Below are 23,332 nucleotides of genomic sequence, written 5' to 3'. Positions count from 1 at the left end.
GAAATTTCGATACATTAAGTACTACTATGTCAACTAATGTGCCATGAATCATGGAAATGAAGAATAGAGATTCGAATTATTTTTTTCCCATGTTGTTCATGAATGAAGTTTCTTAGTCGTCGCAGACTGTTCAAAATGCAACTTTTGTTGAGGTAGAATGAATGGTTTTGATGTCAATTCGTTATAATATGTAGTTAGTTAGATTCCGTGGATCAAAGTAATGAAATCCTATCGCTATACTAAACCTGCTCGAGTATTTTAACCTTATTTAGAACGAAAATCCAGCATGGCTTTGGTCCTGAGGTCAGGGGTGGGTGTCCTGGTTTTTTCTATCCTGGGGTGGTTTCACATGAGAAGGAGATTAAAACTTTCCATCAAACCTCAACGACCAGAATTTATTTCAGGTTTTACTGGGTCAACCTGTTTCTTGGACCCTCCCTTTAAACTCGATCCTCAACAAGAGCCTTCCATGTGTCAAACTTAAAGTCTGAATGGCCACACCTTTCCTTCCCTTTCCCCTCGTTCTTCTCTTCGGCAGACAAGAAAAATGAAACTATATTCAACCACATTGTTCTGACAATGATCATCCCTGTTCTCTGTTGTTTGGTGCTCTATATCCCGTGTCATGTCGCTCTCTATCTTTCTCTTATGGCTTGTTAGCATCCCTCTGTGTATTTATGCTGCTGCTCCTCCTCCGACAGGTAATTAATTAATCTGAAGAACATCTAATTTATTGGTTTGTTCTTCGTTCTTTCTTTCTCGATGCTTATTCTATTCCTATATCATAATGGGTCTTCGACCAAATCAAAGCTGATATAAACAAAAAGAAATTCACGCCCTTTTTTATTTTCCTTTTCTCTATTGTTATGTTTCGATTCTGTGAATTCAGGTGATTCCTTATCTGTTTCTTCTATTACACAAATGTTTTCTTCTTGAAACCATACTGTGAATATTTTCTACCTAGTACAGTAAATTCATGGCTGTCATTCCTTCAACATCTTAGGATTCTTCATCGACTGCGGAGCGTCAAAAGAATGGAACGATGACAGCATCAAATGGATCACAGACGACGGTTTCATCCATGTGGGAGAGAAGAAGACCATCGACAAACCCGATTTGCTCCCCTCCCTCTCCACTCTCAGATTCTTCCCGGACAAATCTGCCCGAAAATACTGCTACACTTTTCCGGTGACTAAAGGTGGAAAGTACCTCGTCCGAACAATGTACTACTACGGCGGCTTCGACGGCGGCAAAGAACCCCCGGTGTTCGACCAAATCATCGACGGGAGCAAATGGAGCACTGTAGACACCAAAGCTCACTATGCCAAGGGTCTCACCTCTTTCTATGAGGTTGTGGTGAGCGCCATGGGGAAGACTCTCAGTATTTGTCTTGGGAGGAACGAACAGACGACTTCCAGCCCTTTCATCTCAGCTCTACAATTGTTGTCTCTGAGGAATTCCATGTATAATGCCACTGACTTCACCCAGTATGCACTCGGTTCAGTTGCTCGTGGTACCTTTGGAGATGACAAGAGTATCAGGTACAGAATGCTGGAAATTGTTGGTTTCAAGCAATTACTGGTTTTACTCTGGGATGATTAACTATGGAAAATTTTGAAACTAGTTATCCAGATGATCCTTTCAACCGGTACTGGGAAGCATTCACAGTAGCAGAGAACCCCGTCGTTGAGAGCCACTACAACTTGTCGTCGGAGGATTTCTGGGACACGCCGCCGGCGAGTGTGTTCACGAAGAGCTTTACAGCTAGCCGGGGAAAGCCACTGCAAGTAGATTGGCCGCCGGTGCCGCTCCCCAATGCCAGCTATTACATTGCCTTGTATTTCCAAGACAACCGAACCCCAAGTCCATACAGTTGGAGGGTGTTCAATGTGACAATTAACGGGAACGACTTTTACAAGGATCTGAATGTTTCAGCTGATGGTGTTAGTGTCTACTCGGCAAACTGGCCTCTTTCCGGGCAGACGAAGATCGTTTTGACTCCAGAGAATGACTCACCCGTAGGACCTGTTATCAGTGCTGCAGAGATCTATCAGGTTTTCCGCCTCGGTGGAAGAACTCTTACAAGAGATGGTATGTTGCACTAAACTGAATCCATCGTTGGAAACCAAACTGTGAGTTTCATATATGAGTAGTGATCTCTTCTAGTTTCAAATCAAATCCTGAAACATTCTTACTACGACTGCTACCTCATTTATCAGACCCACAAAGATATAGTTCCTTCATTTAGAAACTGAAAGCTTTTTGTTTTTTCTTCCTAGTTATTGCCATGGAAAGTCTGGCCAGAAGCTTCGATAACCCACCCGTCGACTGGACGGGGGATCCTTGCCTGCCTGAGAACCATTCATGGACAGGAGTCACTTGCTCGGGGGGCAAACTAGCTCGTGTGGTCTCTCTGTAAGTTAAAAACCAACTGTATCTACTATTATTTGATGCATTCAGTTGATTACTCTGCCATGATTTGCTGCAGGAACCTTACACACCTTGGTATCAGTGGATATATTTCCCAGAGTATATCGAATTTGACTGCAATCAGTAGCATGTAAGCAATGTTTGCTTTGAATTCTTAAAAGAACAAAAAAAAAATGTAAACAATAGTCTTCAATTCACCTACTAAAATCAGTGACTCCTACAGTTTGCTCGATGGAAACAAACTGGAAGGTGAAATCCCAGACATGAGCTCTTTGCTACAGTTAGTTACTCTGTAAGTTCCATTTGAAACCTTCCTTGCTCCACATTTTGCATTCAGTAGATACAGCATTGATCTGAAGAAACTTTGAAGATCAAATTTTTTTTCTTGACTACTTCTATGTTGGACTGATTCATTGTTGAAGAAATTTGAGTTACAACCAGCTCACAGGCAAGGTTCCTGAAAGCTTAGGACATCTGGAGCACCTTAGAGAGCTGTGAGTGCCCTTTTGTCCTTGTTTTTCTTTCTGGAAGCTTCTCTTTTCCAAATTGATCCCAGGGTTAAAAGATTCTAAAATCTCAATCTTCCATAAAATGGGTCTCCCCTGTTCTGTGTTTCAGATACTTGCATGACAACAAACTGGAGGGACCGATTCCAGAAAGCTTAAAAAAGAAGTTCACAGATCTCCAGTAAGCTGAAAATGTCTATATTGACAATAAAGAAACATGTATATAGCAGAGTTTCTGATCATTCATTTATCTGTAATATTTTAGGCTTTAAGTATATAGTGGGTGCGCATGAGCAGCAGTCTAATTACTAGAGCAACCAAGCTTTCCAGCCGAATGAAAGCTGAAGTAATCTATGCGGTGGCCTCCTGGGCGATGAGAATGGCTTACAGAACACCAGAGCACTTGTCTGTAAACTGAGACAGGGATCATTTGACCACTAATCTTGGGATGACAGATACACATTGTATTTATTGTCTCTTCTTAACTAAAATATATTTCTAATAGACATGATTCTGTAGCAGTAGCGTTTCAGAGATCTACCAGGCAAAGTGACACCACAAAATTGTCCAAAAGACACATGAATAGGAAATCTTTTTGGCCTACGAGACCTATGAAAGAAAGAGTCATAGAAGCATTGCATCTTTCAGAAAGTTTGGCCTTAAAAAAGGCATTGTTTTTGCACTGAACCATGTACCATATTCCGACTATCTAATAGAACCAGTTTGGACTGATACTGAATAGAACTAGTCCCACATAAATGATAATGATAATGCCTCTTGATTCATTAGATCAATAAGGAAAACTTTGATACTGATTTAATTAAAGCCCATAACTGTACAGAAACATTGCTACCTCACCCCTTGAATTGGGCCATTGTTTACACTTGTTGCTTCTTTGCTGAATCTGATGTTAGCTGAATCTCTTAAAAATGTATTCCAATGGTATCAGAGAAAATTCAGAATGAATCCATCTCCTTTACATTCTTGTTGAAGTCAAATCCTTGACACTGCAGACTGTGGATCAAAATTCGCTTGGTTCAGATAAATATGTGCTCAGGGCTGAGCTGTTTTAACATGAAGCCCAAAATTGGGCGTATCACAGGTATTAAGATATTTAAGACGCCAATCCAAGTTGTGAGAGGTATGCCTATCATGCTGCCACTTCCTTGATCTGCTGAACGTAACTTTTGCCAGGAGGGATGAAGATCAGGTCTTCCCAGTTGGAATTCTTGTTACTCATCTGCAATGAACAGATTATACCACTTGAGATTAGAACCCTTCTTGTATAATCAAATGATGTGCTTGACTCTCACCTCCATCCTTTTCAGAACATCCTCCAACGAACCCACCTGTACACAGAGGTATATCAGCAACCAAAATACAATGTAAAAATTCTTTGAAAATCTAAATCTACTAATGCTCAGCAGTGATTATAACAGCAGTACCATGATTTGTTGAGATAAGCCAGATCCTCTTGATGCCCTTGGAAGTTTTGCAAGCTCTCTCTCTATATCTTCCTGCATGTACAAGACCTAGTTCTTATTCTGTACCTCCTATATACTGGAAGAAAAGCCAGAAAATACCTTTTGAAAGTATATTGGATAGTAACGTTTGTTCTTCTTCTTGACAACTAAAAGATCTGACTGCACATAGAACATTCCATTAGACAGTATTTGTATGGGACTTAAATAGATGAATAACATAGAATAAGATACACATCTCATCAATATGTGGATCGGTCCTTCAAAAACGTCCTTAAAATCCTAATTTCAGTTCAAGGAGCCACTACAAGGCACACATTAGGCATACCTGGAAAATAGGCACTCCATCAAAGCCTTTCCCAGCTTTCAGCTATAAATCAGGAAAACGATAATCAATTATAGAAACAAATGATCACTTCGCCAAAACTCGTGAAGTGGAAAGCTAAAAACCTAAAAGAGCATTTGAACAAACCCCCATCCATTCACTAACAGAAAAGCAAGCATTTTTCTAGGACTACTATTAAAATAACTTATGCAACTCACAAAAAGAAACTTATGAATAAAAAACGCCTTCAGAAAATGCAAAAATATAACTAGGAAAAATATGCCTAACAGTTTTTTGGGGATCATCTCTCGCGTAACAGGCAAGGTCTACAACTTTTTCTGTGAGAGTTGTATAAGATTCATTCATAATTGTTCTTCACAAACAATATAAAAAATTACAATCATGTCGTTGCACCCCAAGAACCCTAGGAAACTACATACTACAGGAAAAAACTTTCCTACAAAGTAAAGTAAACTCAAATTATACTTTCCAATATGTATTTTATAAATAAAAATATTAATAAGGTTAAAATAAGATATGAATGATCAAGAACCACATTAAAGCCTCTTGTTTTAATTTTCCCACAATGTCCTATTGGAGCAATATAAACTCATTTTTCTGTCCTTTTTAACATTCCTTAGAGGCATGAGGAGTCAATCAGAAAAAATTTCTATCCCAAAATAGCACAAACAGCAAAAGATTTTGGTCCAGCGAAACACACCCTTATTATTTTATAATTTTCCTTTCTCAATTTTTTTTTTTATAAATATCAATTCAAAGTGAATGAAGGTCATTCAACCTATAATTGAGGAGATTTTTAATGTTCAAGTCTACAATGGCTGCTGGGTATCTCCAACAACAATTTTGTTCCACAGTTTTATGGCTTTATACTCTCATAAAGTGTTCAGCTCACACTGCAATGAATCGATTGTGCCTTTCCGTATGATGAGATCAAGAGTAGAACCATCTAAATATCTTTGGGGACTTGGGGATTTCAGGGGGGTAGTTTACTATATACACAAAAGTGGTATTTTGATATCAGATATGAAGACAGCCCAGAAAATCATATTCATTATGTAGCTGTAAATCCATAGCTTTGAAATGGCAACTATCTAAAAGCATACTTCAGACTACATTTATAATTAAGTATATCATAAATGTAAGAGACTTTCTTCTTGATTCCAGTATGGACAATGTTTTGGAATGAATTAAATTCTGGTAATCTAAGAAAATGTGCTATATTATTATACAAGTGTCTGCCCAGAGCATCCTCATTCATCAAATAACTTTTGATAATATATTATTATACAAGTGTCTGCCCAGAGCATCCTCATTCATCAAATAACTTTTGATAATTTTTAATGTTATAGCTTCATTTTGATAAAGTCAACTTGTTAGTGGGAATAATCCCACGTAGATTCATGTTAGGAAAAATATTGTGATTATTAGTTGGGAAAAAGACCTCCTAACTTCAGCTAGTCATTTTTTGGATGGATTTGGACCCAACTTTAACACGGTTCTAAAGCAGGACATAAGCTCTCTAGAGTTTAGTTTGCTCCCCGGCATAGAAGACAAGTTTCCACCGAAAGCAAACATTAGAAATGGTGCAGTAACAACAATAGTATTCCAAACTAGAAGCAGATAAGAGAAACCAGAAAATACAACCAGGATAGCATTGCTCATCCTCATGCTCATATTATTGTTTTTCGTTGTCTATTTCCACAAATATATGTAAATGGAAATACTTTTTCAGTGATTTTTTCTATTCATATATATGTTTGCATACAATTTTGTATAGATATCTTTAGTGTAACATTTATATTGAAGTACTTGAATAAAAAAATCTCAGTAGTAGAAGACTAAAACAATGTCAACCGGAAAGGCATAGTATACATGCAAGCAAGGAACTAACCTCTAAAGCATTTCGCAGTTGAAGAGGGTCAGGCAAAAACCGGAATGCAATTCCCTCAACCTTCAGCATATAGACCTATTAAAGAATACATTGATATGAGATGCATATGAAACACAATATAATAATGATACAGTAATATAGAGTCATCTATATTCGCAATGGCTTCATAGATATGATCACCATTCTCTCTAAGACAGAAAAAAACAAACAGTGGAAAGTATCTGTGAAGGTACGGAGCAACACGGATACAGATGGGTGACAGGGGTTGTTGTTAAAAAGTAATTAAAACTGTGTATCCTGCCATTCAAAAGTAGCCAAGCCTTTTAATCCTTAATTTTAATAAAACCAATTTATGAATCCCACCACCATACAAGTCAAAGTGCAGGTTATAAAGAAAGACATGCTAGATATAACTGTCTGCACAAATTGTCATTATCAGGTTGTGATTTTCATCACAATAACTGATGGCATGACCCAGTAGTCAACTCCAATTAACTTTATTTTGATTTCTGCCCCTTAAAACACAAGAGTCTTCTGGGTGTCACCGTATGAGTGACTGAGAAGGTCAATGTCACCCAAGATTTTCTAAGCTAGTTAAAGTAAACCACTCCACAGAAGCAGATGCTTAGATTTACCAGAATAATGCATATTTCAGATACATTGACAAAGAAATGGTTAATTATTGAAGATGACATTATATTAAGAGCTCAATCTCATCATGTCACCCTGGCAGTTTGCAAGGAATCTTGAAGAAAAAAACGGTGATCAGCCTATTTTTGGAGATTCATTGAGCTTCTACGAATCTCCTCAACTAAATGGGATAGCCTTTGGCCAAATGGTCGTATAGGGGTGTTTACAGTGCAAGGTGTTTTGGGTTGAAGTCATACCAGGGAGGAAGAGGCGTGAGCAATCAACGTTCCAAATTAAAAAGTAAAATGCATGCTCTTAATTTAGATGCTAACCTAGCTGATTCTCTAAAGTAAGTTCTTTGAATATTTCTCTAGTTATGTCCCAGTGCTACCTCAGAACTAGTACAGAGTTAATGTAAACATTGTAGGATTCCACTCACAACTAGCCAACACGCAATAGATTTTGAAGAAAACAAGAAAAGCTGATATGAATGATCACGTTAGAAGTGGAGGAATGTGACTACAAGATAGACAATTATGAATTACAAAAACCCTGTGGTCTGGACGAAAACTTCAATACTTATGGAGAATGCATGTAGACAGTCTCTCACCGTCCGTACCTTGGTTTGGTTTTGATTAATGACTCCTAAAACCATATTGTAGTTTTTTTGGTCTCAGTAACCATAGGGTAGGTGATTTGATTTGACGAATGTCTAATGGGGACCCTCTTCCTTTGTACTTGGCAAGGAACTGTTTTTCAATCAAAGCACTCCAGGAACAATAGTGTCACTCAGCCCATTAGAAGAAACCTCACTACTAAATTTTCTAAAACGAGTAAACCTCTGAATGCGGTTCATAATAGCATAACGCAAAAGGAAATATCTAGTGGATTGAACTGTACAGTTGAACTGACCCCTAAGAAAAATTAACTACGGGAGATGGATGTTCGTACCTTTGAATTCAAAATTTTTGACATATGATCATAAAAGCGAGCTAAAAAAATAATTTACCTGCTCAAGGGTAATAGGAACAACTCTCGCCCCTTTTCCTAAGACTGGTTGCCACAATTGGACCTAAGAGAACACCCAAGAACGATGACACATATAAATTCATCAAAAAATGTTCTTTTTCTTTTGTTTCTGAGAGACTGAAAATAATTGCACGACAGCAAATAACCAACGAAAGAACAGAAAAACATAACATCACTGAGAAACCACCTGGGCTAGAAGAGCTTCGGCGTCTTCATGCCGAAAACAGAGAAGGCTGAGAGACCTGACGCTATTAGGATCCGACATGAGCACAAACTCATTACTGGAATTGCTGACAGTGTAAACAGAAGTACCCGCGAGCGTCTTAGCAACATGGTCGACGCTGAGAGCAATATCGAAGACGTGCTTGGGCTGCCACGTGCCGCTGAAGACGGCAGCGAAGGGAAGAGCAGGTCTGGACCTCACCGGCAGAGCTGAAGCGGCGCGGGTGACGAATCGCTTGCCGTCATCCAGGCGTGCGGCGAGTTCAGCACCGAGTGTGGCGAGCTGGTTCTGGAGGAAGGAGGAGAGGGCGGAGAAGGGATTAGGCGGTGGGTCCATGGCCGAGAGAGGGAACGACGGACAAGGGATTTGCATTGTTTATTTTTTTTGCTGTTCACTTTTTGACCCAAATATTTTGCTCTCTCGTCTTTGTTTCCTGCAGAACCTGAAAAGGCAATTACTGGCTAGAGAAGAAAATATAAAAACTAAAATCCAATATTGGACAACAAAGAAATAACAATCAGAGTGGCGCAGCGGAAGCGTGGTGGGCCCATAACCCACAGGTCCCAGGATCGAAACCTGGCTCTGATAACGTGTAATTTTTTCTTTTTTAATTTCTCTGATTCTTCGGATTTCTGTACACTCCGTGTTGTTTTTTTTTCCGGTTCGGTATACTTGACTCTCGAGTCGAATTCGAGATTCGGTAAGAGTTCGACCGAATCAGGTTCGGTTGCGAGAGGCGAGTGATTGGGGGGAGTCGGGACCGCGGAGCAGGGGGGGGAAAAATTCTTCCTCCCCTTGTCACCGCCGAGCTCCTCCCGTCCGCTCCTGTGGCCGCCTGTGTCGACGTCGACAACTGCCTCGCCGGCCGCTTTCAGCCTTTCCGTCGCCGCCGCTCGATTTTTTCCCCCTTCGCCTCTGCCGACCCTGAAATGCCAGGTTTTTTGTCCACCGAACGGAACCTGGAAACAACTCCTCCCTTACTATTCCTGCTACCGAAGGAGAAAACTCAGGAAGTGAAGTCTGTTAATACTTCATATTCTTCCTCCGCTTCACCCACTAGTAGGAGTCTGAATTTTCTGACTCTCTTCCCACTCACGGTGCGTGGAGTGTGTTGCTTTTTTCCTGGTCTTCGTGCTCCTTACGCATTGTCAGACTGTCCTTCTCTCGGTACTCGTAAACTCCCACCAGTGTACACGGCCTACTATTTCTCCCAGCCCTCGACGGACAAAGTCGTTCACCGCGGCGAACAGAAGAGCGGGGCAAGGGACAGTTTCGGAATCTAACGACTGTCTGTATCCAGACAAACAAAAAAAGAATGCTTCGACTGATTGATCCGAATCAACTCTGCGATTTCAGAACAGGAAAAAAAACAAAAAAAAACGATTAAGAAGAGAATTGAGCGAGAGTCTGGTGCATGATTAAAATGCTCACTTTCCGAAGCATTATAAATTTGCCGTGCCGATGAAAATTTATCGCCAAATTTAAAAATTATAAAATAAGTTAAATAATATTTAAATTAAAAATTATTAATATTAGTGCGTTATAATCAATTATTGATATTCGATCCTAAATCTCTTGGATCATTCTTTTTATAAAATATATGTATAATTTTATATATAATTTATTTGATATATATATTTTACGTAGAGTATTAAATGTATGTTAAATTCGAACTCAGCTAGAGCTCAAGTTTGAACTCAGTTAAAATTATTAGACTTGAGGCTAGGGTTGGCTCGAGCTCGAGTTTGAAATATTGTAATCAAACTCGACTCGAACATAAGAAGGTTCGGGCTCAGTTCAATTCGTTGTCATCCTTGTGCCTAATTTTAAGTAGAGGTCATGCCCAAATTTATGTAAAATGTATGCATAATTTTATATATAATTTACTTAACATATATTTTTTGAAAAGTTTTAAATATATGTTGGAGCTCGAACTCGAAACATGTATTTTTTTTAAAGTTTTAAATAAATATTGAAGCTCGAATACGGTTAAAATTATTGGGTTCAAACTCGATAACAATTTTAAGCTCAAGGCTGGGCTCGAACCAAGCTCGAGTTCGAAAGTCACCCTTACTCATCTTCTTCTTTCTTACCCTGTCAAGGTCTTTGAAAATGGTTCAATAAACATCAATAGGTAGTAAATTTGATAAATTCCAGTAATTTGATTCGGTTACATTTTTTAAAACCACATGCTTTCCTCGTGTTCTTTATACTCACGCCGTTGGCCGACTTTTAGGGGGATTAGTGCACTTTTGAAGGGAAAGTGAAATGGAAAGCGAGGGGGCACTTTTAAATGAATTACTTAGTGAAAGTGAAAGTGAAAATAAATTACAGGTTTTTGTGTTAGTGTATAGTGAAAAGTATAATGGAAAACATATCAGAAATTTATTAATAAAATAGTCTAATTGATTTTAACTTTTATAAGATAATTTTTATTAATTTTTTTATTAATAACCTAAGACAAATTTTATGTTGTGTGAATTGATAAATAATTAAAAATATATTTAATATATATATATATATATTTAAATAAAATACTTAAACAACTGTAACTTTCATAATATACAAATGCTTAATCAAATTGTTACTTTTTTATATCTAAATTCTCATTCTTAAAATATTAATTAAATATAATATTAAAAATCATAGATTTATGTAAATAAAAAAGAGGGTATTTTATTATAAAAAAATAATTTTATTAGATATCGGTATTAACTAGACTAAAATATATTTTAACTTGTTTTTAAATAATAAAAATAAAATAATTAAATTAAGACTAACTAATTAAATAAAAAATAAAAATAAAAAAAATCTTTACTTTTATAATATTCAAATGTTTACCTATTTCTTTTACAATATCTAAATTCTCACTCTTAAAATAGTCATTAAAATATAATATTAAAAATAAGGAATTTATATAAAGAAATAAGTGTATTTTATTATATAAAAATAATTTAATATATTTGACTTGTATTTTAGATTTTTTAGATAAACTAAAATAAATTCTAATTTTTTTAAAATTAACAAATAACTTTTAAAAATAAATTAATTATATATTTAATTAAATATATAACAAAATTGATTAAATAAATAATTAATTTTATAATATCCAATTACTTGATCAAATTGTTACTTTTGTGAAATCTGAATTCTCACTCTTAAATTAGAAACCAAATATAATATTAAACTTTTGAATTTATATAAATAAAAAAGGGTATTTTACTATATAAAATTACTATGATTGATTTATTTTTCATAAGATAATTTTATTTAACTATTATTTTAATAAACTAAGATAATTTTAAATTTATTTAATTATAATTAATTAAGAATTAAATATTTTTTATTTAATTAAATGTATAAAATAAAATACTTAAACTAACATTTTTTTTAAAGGGGCGTGCCACGAAGTCGCGACCTGACACACCTAATGTAAACAAAATACCACTAAACCAAAGAGCCTTAGGTTTATAATATCTAAATGCAAGAGTAAAAAGGCATAATGAGTAGAACAAGAGTGAGATAGAGGGTGAGGGGGTGCGTGAAAGTGAATTCACTAATTTCAATTTCACTTTCACTCACCACTTAAAGTGCACACTAACATATTTTGGGTTATTTTGGTTGGAAGTGAAGATAAATGTGAATGAACTTCGGATAGTGAAAGTGAATTATTTTTTTTATATTAATGTGTTAAATAAAATAGTATGGAAAATATTTTTTGTATTACTGTGCACAATGAAAAATATAATAGAAACACAAAAATTAGTTTATTCATAAAATACTCCGATAAATGTAACTTAAAAAAAACAACCATTTAGTACCAAACGGGAAATGGCTATCTCAGCGGTATAGTCATTGATAAGATAGCTAAGATAATGTTCCACACCAAGTAATTTTTCGTATTCGATCTGCTATAGTTTATTTATTTTCACTCTCCCTCGTGGACGCGTATTAACCATTTGGGTAAACGAATTCGAATTCACTTTTGCTTTCCCTCCTGGTGGTAAGAGGACATTAAAAGATGGAAGAGGAGAAAACAAGTCGACAGTTTTCTTTGCAAACCGCATTTCAGTTTCGAACCCAGAAAACCAACCCCCCCAACATCCCATATCCTCCGCGCCGGAACTGACTCTTCTTCTTAGCGGAGGCAAAATGTGTTCTGTTCGAAGTCACTGAGAGTCTCTCCTCAAATGTTGTTGACAAACCCTAGTCTCTTCGTCTTACCTATCAAACCCTCGCTTGTTTCTCTTCGGTGCCAGGCCGCCGACCTTCCCCTCCGACCCGCATCTTCTTCTTCTTCTTCGTCTTCTTCCTCTTCTTCTTCGCGATGGTTCCAGCCCGCGAGCTCAGCTGATGCGATTCGGAGGCCACCCGACCCGGAGGCAAGTGGGTTCGACCCATCTCGGCGGATGGGAAGCACGCGTCCAAGAGCTAGAGAAAAGCGGTGGTCGCGTGACAGAGAGAGCTATCTTGCTGATGATGAGGATGCTTTGCCTCTGCCCATGACTTATCCAGACTCTTCACCCGTCTCGCCGGAGGAGATTGATAGACGCCTGCGTTGTGACCCCCAAATTGAGGTGAGTCTCTTTCATCCAGCTTTGCAGTGGGTTGAGTTGCATTTCATCCGCTTCTTTGTGATTAAATGAGTTTTGCTGAAACTTTAGGATTGTAAGGCGGTGGTTTACGAGTGGACAGGAAAATGTCGGAGCTGTCAGGGAACTGGCTACGTAAGCTATTATAGCAAAAGAGGGAAGGAGACTATCTGCAAGTGCATCCCCTGTCTTGGCATTGGTAGGATTCCAATCCCCTTCTGTGGTTCTTTGAATGTAGAATGTGGTAGATTCTGTTATCAGCTCTTGGGTACTCATTAATGTTGATAGCTTCCGCAAGTAGCTATTAATGACATGTGAAATAAAATAAGTAAGATAAAATGGGTTTTCCTTTAGAAAGTGTGAATGAGTTTGCATAAAATTGAATTTTATTGTATGGTTTGATATTCTTAGCACTCAAATCCTTTGGGATCAAAGATTGGTTTTGCTCCTCGTCTAGATGTTATCATCTAAGATAATTTGATGACTTGAAGATGTCTTTCTTTTTCCTTTTTAAAGAAAAAGAAAAGAAAGAGATCATCCATGGCAATTTCTCTCAAAGCGCCTTACACCACAAATGCTGACCTCACACATCACACACTGCATTTCTATATTCTACCAGTAATGCATTCATTGGAAATGGCTACTGAGAACGCAATAACTGTATACTGATTTGGAATATTTTTAACCATTCTGAAAATCACAATAGCTGTATCTGCTGACAATATCATATTTCTAAAATTTCCCCACTATTATAATTGGTATTTCATTTCTTGCAGCGGTCCAGTATTCATTATTATTCTGTAACACTGAATTTGATGAGTAGAGTACTTTAAAAGTCCAAACTTTGAGCATAGAATGTTTAAAATGAAAATACACAATGTTCTGACTCGACCTTGGCATCTAATGCCTGCAAGGGGTTAGCAACTGAGATGCAATTCAGCAAACACATTTGAAGTTAACGGTCATTGGAGGAGAAGTAAGGAATTTAACCATCAAAGTTGTTTACGTTACACAGGACAATAAACTGGCAATTAACTGGAGTAGGTATTTCCCATGTTGAGGGGATACTTGGCTCTCCACAAAGGTGGACTTTCCATCCATATATTGATAAGAATTCCAGAGTCCCTTACCAAAACTGACTCAAGAACCTGCATTAAGGTGTTTCACAGAAAAGTGTGTTGAGGATACTCTGCTACACCTGTCCACAAGATTAGAAACAGTCATGAACCACATTTGTGCTTCTAACGCTCAACAAATTTGGTTTCTGAGATTGGTGAAGTTGCAAAGTTTGCATATCAGCTAATGACAGGTTTAGAATAAAAAATAAGCTGTACCTTTTTATCATAATTAAATTAGGTTCAAATTTGATACGTTATTAAGAAAAGATATTAGAAGTCGTATATCACACACAATTATGTGCTTGTCTTTGTTGCAAGGTATCAAAATTTTCATTTTATAACTGAGCCTTCACCCACTTCCACTTGGTACCCCATGATTTTAAGGGTACTCAGCCCCTGATGCAGAAAAGGATGGAGACACTTCAGCTTCACAATTTAAAACATTGTGATAAGTTGTATGATGAAAGATTGATAGTTGTGGTTGTATGTTGAAACTGGATGTGCCATCCCAAACTACAATCATTAACTCTTCATGGCCTTTTACCTGCATTTTTTCTAAATAGGCCCAAGGTAATTTATATAGGAGCAAAATTGTTCTTGAATTATAACTCCGATTCATAGTAGTTTGTTGCATTTGTATTCTCTTTTGTAGTAGGTCCCTTATTTGGTCAATAGATATGAATGCCACTTTTAAAAGGGTCTTCTTTAAAATGATATATATGACATGTAGTCTTCCGAATTCTGGTAGTTACTCGTGCAAGGTTGACCATTTAGTTCTTTGTATGGTCTTCCATGCAAACACTCTTTCCTTGTAAACCAATCCAATTACTAAATTGTCACCGTACATTGTTTTTTTTTTTTTTTTTTGAGAGGGGTGTGGCACGATTCGAACTCGTGACCTGACACACCTAATGTAAACAGAATACTACTAGACCAAATGGCCTGAGCTTGATGCTAGGGGTGGCATTAATCAATTTTGTGGAGTGTGTTTAATGCTGATGGTTCTGTTCTTCGTTAAGGAGTAAAAGTTTTTCCTTCAGAAGTTAGTGAGAATGTGATTGTTTCGAGTATTAAACTTTTATGATGTTGTTCTGGCCTTTATTTTCCGAGATTTCTGGGTACCATGGAAGTCCATTTTCAAACCAAGTAGACCATTCATATATAATAGGAGAAGTGATTGGTATCTTTGTTCTTGTCTTCTAAAGCACAATTCGTCTTGTTCATGCAGGGTATGTTCAGAAGATAACTACACGGAACGACATTGAAGTAATGGAGGATCTAGACAATGGGAAGCCACTCTGACTAAATTAAAAGTAGCTGCTTGGTAAAGATTTCCCCATTATTATTATCTTTTCTGTTTTTTACAATAATTTATTTTGCTGCAATGTTCTGCATTTTTTACGTAAAAATATGTAAAATTTTGAATGAGGTATCTATGCTTTCCAACTTGTATTGTTTTCCCTGTCCAATGAAAAAAAGGACGAAAAATAGTAATAAAATTTTCCTCAACTTCTCTCTCCCTGTGAAAAAAGAGGGCTAAGGAATGAGAGTAAAGCTCTCCATCTGAACTTAAGTTGATGGGAGACTAAAGCTCTCCCTCTCCCTTACCCTTTTTTAATGAAAATAAGTTTAATAATATATATTATGTATAAAATTACATGTTATACTTAAATGTATTTTTCGTATAAACAAATAGGTCTTAAATTTATTATAAAATTTGAAATAGAAATTGCATATTGTAACCAGCGTTGTTTGCCCACCACTGTTGAACTCAATCAAAAGATCGGATTTCTTTTGAAACCTGAAGCTTTAGAAAATCTAAATGACTCCCGGGGTGGCCGGTGGATGACGAGTTTTCTCTCTGTAACTGGAACTGCTGCTTTACCCAATTTCCCTTTCCGCTCTTTTTCACTTGTGTCCCCCATCCCTGTTTATTTCTCTTTCCCCTGACTCCACCACCTCTTTCTTTTCTGTTTTTCCCTCCTCACCCTTCTCTCTTCCAACCTTTTGTCCCATTTTGCTTCTCCTACTTTCCCCTTGAGGTTGTCCTTTTTTGCGATTAATGATCAGACACCTACAAAGAGTTGACCAAAACCATCACCTGAAGACACCAGGCCAAACATCTTCGGTAGAAAACATATTTTCCCCTTCTCTCAACTCATAAAAGAAACCAAAGAAACAAGCTTGAAAATTTTCTTTATATATACTCGCAGAGGTAACATAATTAGTACTCGTATTCTTGCCTTCTAGCTGATTCCAGAACCAAAACTTGCAACAATGACAATCACAAAGATCAATAGATGAGTGTCAGTCTAACAAGAGACTATAAGTAACAAAAACAATTTTACAGAAGTTACTGCTCCAGCACCCAAAAAAGCAAAAATCATGGCAGTCCAGCCACAGGAGAAAATTCCAAGTGATATTTGTGTCACTCCCTCTTCTTTTCTTTTTTTTTCTCCTTTTTCTCTTTCTTGCTCTTGGATTCATCATGTTCCAGCCCCTGTGCCACACCGTTGTCTTCTACTTCTGCAGTCTTTCTCTTTTTCTTCTTCTTTTCTTTAAAATCCTCCCCAACATCCCCCTGCTCCTGCAATTCATTGCTCTCGGCCTCAGCCTGCTTCTTCTTCTTCTTCTTTTTTTCTTTTTTAACTTCTTCCTCTGGCTCCTGTACTTCACTACCCTCAACCTCAGCCTTCTTATCCTTCTTCTTCTGCTTCTTTTTGTCCTTAGTTTCTTCATCTACCTTATTTGCCTGTTCTGTTTCTGTTTCTTTGTGTTTTCTCTTCTTTGGTAAAGTCTCATCTTGTTTGTCAATAGGTTTCTTCACAACAGGTTCAGTGGTCTGCCCAAGGATTGAATCTGCTGCAGGGTTATATGTCTAGCAAAAACAGCCAGCAAGATGTTAATTCATATAGTGGAGTTATCCAGAAGAAATATCTGAGTACTAGATGGTAAAACTTACCTTAGCAGGAGTGATCAGTGCTCCAGCACCCTTCTTCCTGTCTTTATCATAAACCTCAATCTTGGGTTTTCCCTTCACTGAGCCAGCAGAACGGCCAAGTTCTCTCCCCTCAAGATTCCTCAATCTGGCTTCAAGCTGCACAGCATGCTTGATTATGCATATTTTGAAGAAGGCCATATTAGCTAAACATGGATAGCCCTGATTAAACAGCTTACCTTTGCTCGATTTTCCAGTCCCATAGTATTATCCTGGTTGTCACCTAGAGCATCATATCGGATTGCTAATGCAGTCTTGGCAGCAAGAGAACGAGAAATTTTCCCTTTCAGTTTTGGGGCAGCCTGACCAATCAGGGATGCATGGAAGATAAGCCCATATTTGGGAGTGGCATGTTTTGTCTTCAAAGCTCGGAACAAGGCCTGTCAAAGCAACAGCAATCGAGACTATGACACTCCCTCAAAACTGCCACAACATGAAGAATTTTTAATTGTTCTAGCTCATCATGTGATACTGAAATTATAGCACGTCTTTGGTGCAATAATACAAAAGTATACCTTCTCCGCACCAAGAATCTGAACAGTACTACCAGGTTGTTTAGCGAGATTCAACAAGCTACCACCATGAGCAATCAAGCGAGCTCCAACTAACTCTCCAACAAGGGCAGTCAGATTTGGTGCAATAGTGTTCATTCTGCTTTTAAGGTAGTCATAGAGTTGAGCTCTATATTCAGAAAGGGCCAATACTTGGTCACAAAGGGCTCTAATATTTGCCAAGTCCAGGTCATTCACTTCAGTTCCCATGGAAATAACTGCTGTCTCTTTTAGCTCTGCCTCAACTTCTTCAGGCAATATCTGTGGAACAGAAAATTATGGAATGGCCCCAAAGAATTTCATTGTCATGATGAATTTGAGGAAATCAACTCTTTACCTCAGAAAAATCAAGATCCACAGAATTAACACGATTGCCCATGAGCTTCACAGTCTTTGCATACTGGATGTTATCCGGTATAATCTTTGTAAGCTCCGGAAAGTGCCAGCCATACCATTCCCGCACCCTCATTGCATATGTATTTAGCTCCTTGTCCAGATCATCTAACAAGCCAATGGCCTGAATGATCATTGTATCCACCTAAATGTACCAAATGATTGAATTACACCTTTCTACACATTGCTATAGAAGCCAGAGTGGCCAAAGATATAAAAAAGCCTATCAAGTACAACAGAAACATGAACTCACCTTATCTGGGCTAAACTTGAGCTTATATCTAGATAAGCTATGAGACAAACCCAAACTCATTGGAGCCAAATCTTGCGCACCTAATCCAGTAATGAGTTCTGTCAACTGACTTCTGACTCCTCTCATCAGCTCCATCACAGCATTGTTGTGAAGGCATTCAATTTGCTGGAATAAAATGGCGGGTGAATGTATAAACCTTGAGCATCAGTAAAAAAGCAAAGAAGGCTATATAGCATTTCAAAATAGGTTGACATACCAATTTTTCTTTAATTGCATTTCCGAGTTTTGAATCTGCCACTGCTAATGTTTCTCCCTCACAATGAGCACGTAGAAACTTCCGCAGGCCCTTACTAGGCTTGCCTTCTATCAGCAAGGTTGCTGCTGATAAAGCTTCAGAAGTATTCTCAAACTTGGTAAAGGCTTTCAGCTTCACAACCTGATAATGGACCGAAATAAAGACAAAGGTAAACAATATAATGTCAGACGAAGACAAGATCAACATAAAGTGGATTATATGTTAACAGCAGATGTAGAACACGAAAATGTTCTACACATTTTAAAGTAAAGAAGAAACATCTGGGGGTTAAAATTCAGCCTTTAAACTTTTTTATGGGAAAATAATGTAAACCATGCAACAAAATGAACTAAAAAAACTAGAGCAAATTCAAGGACAATAAAGTGTAGTACAGGAATTAATATGCTACCTTTCTTGCCGATTCAGAGGTAGTAAAATCCTGCCACAAGTCCTGCATGTCAAACGCGAAGAAAATGTTGAAACACATTTTTTTTTTTTTTTTTTATGTTTGAAGGAAAGCATTAAAGCCAACTTACCCATGAATCAATCCAAATTCTTCAATAAGCACTCAAAATCAGAGAAGTGAAAAGATAGAAGACAGCGTACCTCTATTTTGGAAAGCTTCCCTTCATCTAATACTTTGAAAAGGGCAAAACCCGCAGGAGTCTCGAACAGAATCAACATCCTTTGAGCCTCGTCCTAGGCACGCCCCTGAACAGCCGATGAGGAACACTTAAGAGAATAGTCTCGAGACACAATTCCAAACGTATGCACTAACAAAAACGAAGAAGATAACAACATGAAAATTGATCACATAACGGAAAGTTTTGTATAATTATAAGTGTCCTACGAAGACAGCCAAATCCTCGCCTAACTAACATAAAGTTCACCTACTGAAGAAGAAGTTTAAAAAAATATAAAGCGAGAATGATCACGACAGATGATACGATGTTGGCACAGTTCCATACTTCCCAGTCCTCTGCCTTCCTTCCATCATGGGAAGAACATAAACAATAACCTAATAACATGATTTCAGTCCTTACCCCAGAAGAGTAAAAGATTGATTTTTGAGGACAGCAGAATGCCTGAGGAAGACTAGTGACAAAATCTGGCTCGACAACGGCGGCGCAGAAATAGGTTGGGCGGAGGGTTTTAGGGTTTAGTTCGAAGAAAGCGGGAGACAGTAGGCAAGAGAAGACTCAGACAAGCCTCCCGCCGCTTAGGACTCAACTCTTTTTAGTTTTCTAAATTACACGTCTTTCAGAATCTATTTGAGATTTATTATTTATACTTAAAATATTTTTTATTTTTATTTTATTTTAGTTAAGTTTTATCATTAAGATATTTTTTACTTTCAGTATTATTTATTATTTATTTACTTCCCGAAATAGTTCTATTTATTTATTTAAGTCCAGTTTGTTAATTAATTAAAAAGTTATTGTTTCCAACATTTATTATTATTTATTATTTCTTATTATTTCCTATTCATTGTAAAGTAATATTATTTCCTTTATGCTTTCTTATTTATATTTAAAATATAAATTTCAAATTCTGCTTATTTATTTTTAAATATTTTTATCATGTATTTAATTCCTAAATTAATTCAATTCGTTAATTATTTATTTTTCTAATATTTTATTTATTATTACTTCCTATATTTTGTTAAAGTTTTATTATCTTTATTTGATTATGAAAAATATCAACTTTTAGTGTTAACTTTTTATTTATTCATTATTTACTGTTTGATTTTTTTAATCACCCGTAAATCATTAATCTTAGTTTGTTAATTTATTTCATATTTATACTTTAAGTGTGATTTTTAATTTAATTTTAAAATTATTATGAAAATATATTCTATTTTAAATATATTAATTGTTATTTATTAATATAAAAAAATTAATATAGTTTTATACTAAAAATTAGTGGATAGATTTGGCTTCCTATTAGTTATTAGGTAAATATCTATTAAATATTAGATGAAGTGATAATATTATGAGTGATAAGGAAGTATGAGGAAATGGAAGTATAGGATGGAGAGGCCCTCTCCCTAAACCTTAAACCCTAAATACTAAACCTTCCAACTCTTTTTATTGTTGTCGTGTCCATTTTTGAAATATAATATTTTTATTTATAAATTATAAAATAACTAATAATTTTAAAATAAAAACCCTCGACTTAATATTTTCTATTTAGTTTGAGAGGTTTGTATTTTAATTTTGGTTATAAATGAAAACACTTCACTTATATATTAAAAAATGACATCCAAGAGGGCCCTATTTAAAAATTACCATCTAATTTATCCCTTCATTAACCATTTTAATTTCCTACTCATAGTTAATCACATAGATTAATACAAAAAATAATATCTTTCGTTTTATGTAAGGAATAGGCGCACAAACAACGCTGATGGTTAAACTGTTGCTCACATGTTCGCCTGAGAAGTAATTGTTCTTACTTGATTTTGGATGTATGGAGGAAGTATAGATCTCCCTAACTTCAAATTTGATGCAGTCCAATTCCCTCTTTATTGTCGGAAACAATTATGTAATGACTACCCTAACAGTTCTTCTCATGCACTTATAATCAAAAGTTTAGTTATTATGCTATCTTTGGTATTGCTTAAATACCAAAGTCTTTCAAGTGGATGTTTAAATACTTTATTAGTTATGTCGTGGTTACCGGGGAGTATGCGAGCACATATTTTGTAATCAAATACTTAAGTTGTATCTTCCAACAAACTGAAAAATGAAATTTTACTCTTGTATCAAATAACTTATGGGACCCAGCTAAGAGAGGTAATGGACAACAAGGGAGAGGGAGAGATCATGAGGGAGCGCATGGAAGAGGAAGAGTAATCGACATAGAGAACCTTGTATTCATTGTGGTCATTCAAATCACTTTTTTGATAAGTATTGGGAGAAGTTTGGCAAACCAACATCAATAAATCAAGTTGGTTCCAAGGAAGATACATGGTCTGATATGGTTACTATGAGTAAGGAAGATCTTAACCAATTTGTCCAGCCATCACAACACTCGCTTAATAATCAGATCTCTCACAGTAAATAGGCCTCTACCTCTTCTAACATCGCAACTACTCTAACTTAGACAGGAATGTTAACTCAGCTTCTCCATCTCCCTCTGAATAGATCATTGACTTTGGAGCATCAACCCATATATTAGATAATGCTTCATCTTTTTCAAACTTATCTTATTCCAATGAGTGCAGTTTAGTCACTCTCATTGATGGTAGCTCCTCTCAAGTTACTGGATTCAGATAAGTTGAAGCCTCTACCTCCATGATGTCTTCATGGTGTTCAAATTTCTTATTTTGTATTTTTCTCTCATATTTTTTATTTTCATGACCACCAAACAAGGAAGATGATTGGATGGGGCCGTAAGAAAAATGAGTTATATTGTCAAGCAAAGACTTTACGACCAACATCAACTACATTGAAGAAATCTATATCAGCATATGAATGACACCTTCATCTTGGATATCCTAGGGCTAGGAAATTACAACAACTCATGCCATATTTGGGGTCAAAACAATATATTGTCCGATCCCTCTTTGATTCATTTAGATGTGTGGGGACTAATTAATATCCTGAATATTTCATAGTCTTATGTATTTTTTGATTTTTGTGGATGGTCGTACAAGGGTTGGTTATTTTTGATGCAAGATATATCTGAAGTGTTTACTATCTTTAATTCTTTTTTTGTGCCATGGTTGAACATAGTTTCAAAGGAAAATTCAAATATTTAGCTCTAATAATACAAAAAAATATTTTTCCTATCAACTTCAAAATTTATGTCAGGCATTATCCATTAATCTTCTTATGTATATACTACAACAAAATGGTGTTTCAGAAAGGAAGAACATGCATCTTGTCAAAGTTACACATGCACTTATATTGTCCATGAATGTCTCTCCGTTCTATTAGCCATATACAGTTCTCATTGCTTGTTTTTTAATAAACCGCATACCTTCTAGTGTTTTACAAGAGATTACACTATTCCCAAGTTATTTCATAATTCGTCTGCTTTTCCATTACCTCCTCGAGTATTTGAGTGTGTCATGTTTATTCATAATTTGGGTCACCAAAACAGGTTTAATCCCAAGGTTATCAAGTGTATTTTTTTTGGGATACAAACAAAATAAAAAATGTAATGTGTGTTATTCACCTAGTCTCAAAAGAACTTGTATCTACTAATTTAACATTATTTGAAGATCAACCATACTTTTTTGCTAGTTCTCTTCCAAGTTTTACACCTTCTACAAGGATGCCTAGGCTAGTTGTTACATTAGATGACCAAGTGCAGAAATATGGAGAGTCATCTTTGACATAAGAACTTACTCTCTTTCGACCAATGACTCACATGTGGAGTGTCCTAACCTTTATTTTTTCCTATTATTTTTGGCCCACCATATGACACCAAAACAATTGCCCTTCGTGAAGAACCTCAAATCATGGCTGCTAGACAACTATCCACATCTTAGCCCATTGGTCACTTTGTTTCCACAAACCGCCTATCTGAACCTTGTGTTTCATTCTTACTTGCAATGTCAACTTCCTTCATTGTTGATACCTATAATGA

The 23,332-nt window shown here is 36.4% G+C and overlaps 4 protein-coding genes and 1 non-coding gene across 6 annotated transcripts; 3 read left to right on the top strand and 2 right to left on the bottom strand.

Moving 5' to 3' along the window:
- The first annotated feature begins 625 nt into the window (after nt 1-625).
- LOC137941351 (probable LRR receptor-like serine/threonine-protein kinase At5g59680) lies at nt 626-3,330 on the top strand. Its single transcript, XM_068786716.1, has 9 exons — nt 626-701; nt 1,004-1,541; nt 1,625-2,091; nt 2,280-2,415; nt 2,489-2,560; nt 2,654-2,722; nt 2,853-2,924; nt 3,049-3,117; nt 3,202-3,330. The coding sequence occupies exons 1-9, from the start codon at nt 626-628 to the stop codon at nt 3,206-3,208; spliced, it is 1,506 nt and encodes a 501-aa protein (XP_068642817.1). The 3' UTR covers nt 3,209-3,330.
- A 385-nt stretch (nt 3,331-3,715) lies between these two features.
- LOC137941742 (protein TIC 22, chloroplastic-like) lies at nt 3,716-8,956 on the bottom strand. The gene is made up of 8 exons (XM_068787299.1): nt 8,501-8,956; nt 8,294-8,356; nt 6,655-6,729; nt 4,746-4,787; nt 4,520-4,579; nt 4,382-4,453; nt 4,250-4,285; nt 3,716-4,176 (listed from the first exon to the last, which is right to left on the bottom strand). The coding sequence occupies exons 1-8, from the start codon at nt 8,906-8,908 to the stop codon at nt 4,087-4,089; spliced, it is 846 nt and encodes a 281-aa protein (XP_068643400.1). The 5' UTR covers nt 8,909-8,956; the 3' UTR covers nt 3,716-4,086.
- A 96-nt stretch (nt 8,957-9,052) lies between these two features.
- On the top strand, nt 9,053-9,124 carry TRNAM-CAU (transfer RNA methionine (anticodon CAU)). Its single transcript has one exon. It is a non-coding gene; the product is annotated as a tRNA-Met (tRNA).
- Nucleotides 9,125-12,609: 3,485 nt separating this feature from the next.
- Nucleotides 12,610-15,745, top strand: LOC137942137 (protein disulfide-isomerase SCO2-like). The gene is made up of 3 exons (XM_068787830.1): nt 12,610-13,113; nt 13,201-13,327; nt 15,475-15,745. Exons 1-3 carry the CDS (start codon nt 12,727-12,729, stop codon nt 15,546-15,548), a joined length of 588 nt encoding a protein of 195 aa, XP_068643931.1. The 5' UTR covers nt 12,610-12,726; the 3' UTR covers nt 15,549-15,745.
- A 724-nt stretch (nt 15,746-16,469) lies between these two features.
- Nucleotides 16,470-19,924, bottom strand: LOC137941538 (probable nucleolar protein 5-2). Of its 2 annotated transcripts, none has more exons than XM_068786995.1 (10): nt 19,780-19,924; nt 19,343-19,509; nt 19,146-19,187; nt 18,698-18,877; nt 18,442-18,606; nt 18,133-18,333; nt 17,760-18,056; nt 17,424-17,624; nt 17,209-17,343; nt 16,470-17,124 (listed from the first exon to the last, which is right to left on the bottom strand). In XM_068786995.1, the coding sequence occupies exons 2-10, from the start codon at nt 19,418-19,420 to the stop codon at nt 16,675-16,677; spliced, it is 1,749 nt and encodes a 582-aa protein (XP_068643096.1). In that variant the 5' UTR covers nt 19,421-19,509; nt 19,780-19,924; the 3' UTR covers nt 16,470-16,674. The 2 variants fall into 2 exon arrangements, with proteins under 2 accessions (XP_068643096.1, XP_068643095.1); XM_068786994.1 differs by having other exon boundaries at nt 19,343-19,447.
- Nucleotides 19,925-23,332: the final 3,408 nt, after the last annotated feature.

This window comes from Aristolochia californica, unplaced genomic scaffold (genome assembly GCF_029961685.1).
Source record: "Aristolochia californica isolate CCGP_79_NKW_82.1479 unplaced genomic scaffold, dmAriCali1.0.hap1 SCAF_9, whole genome shotgun sequence".
In the NCBI taxonomy this organism is placed as follows: domain Eukaryota; kingdom Viridiplantae; phylum Streptophyta; class Magnoliopsida; order Piperales; family Aristolochiaceae; genus Aristolochia; species Aristolochia californica.
The sequence above is the reverse complement of the archived record's forward strand: the minus strand, read 5'-3'. Positions and strand labels throughout refer to the sequence as shown.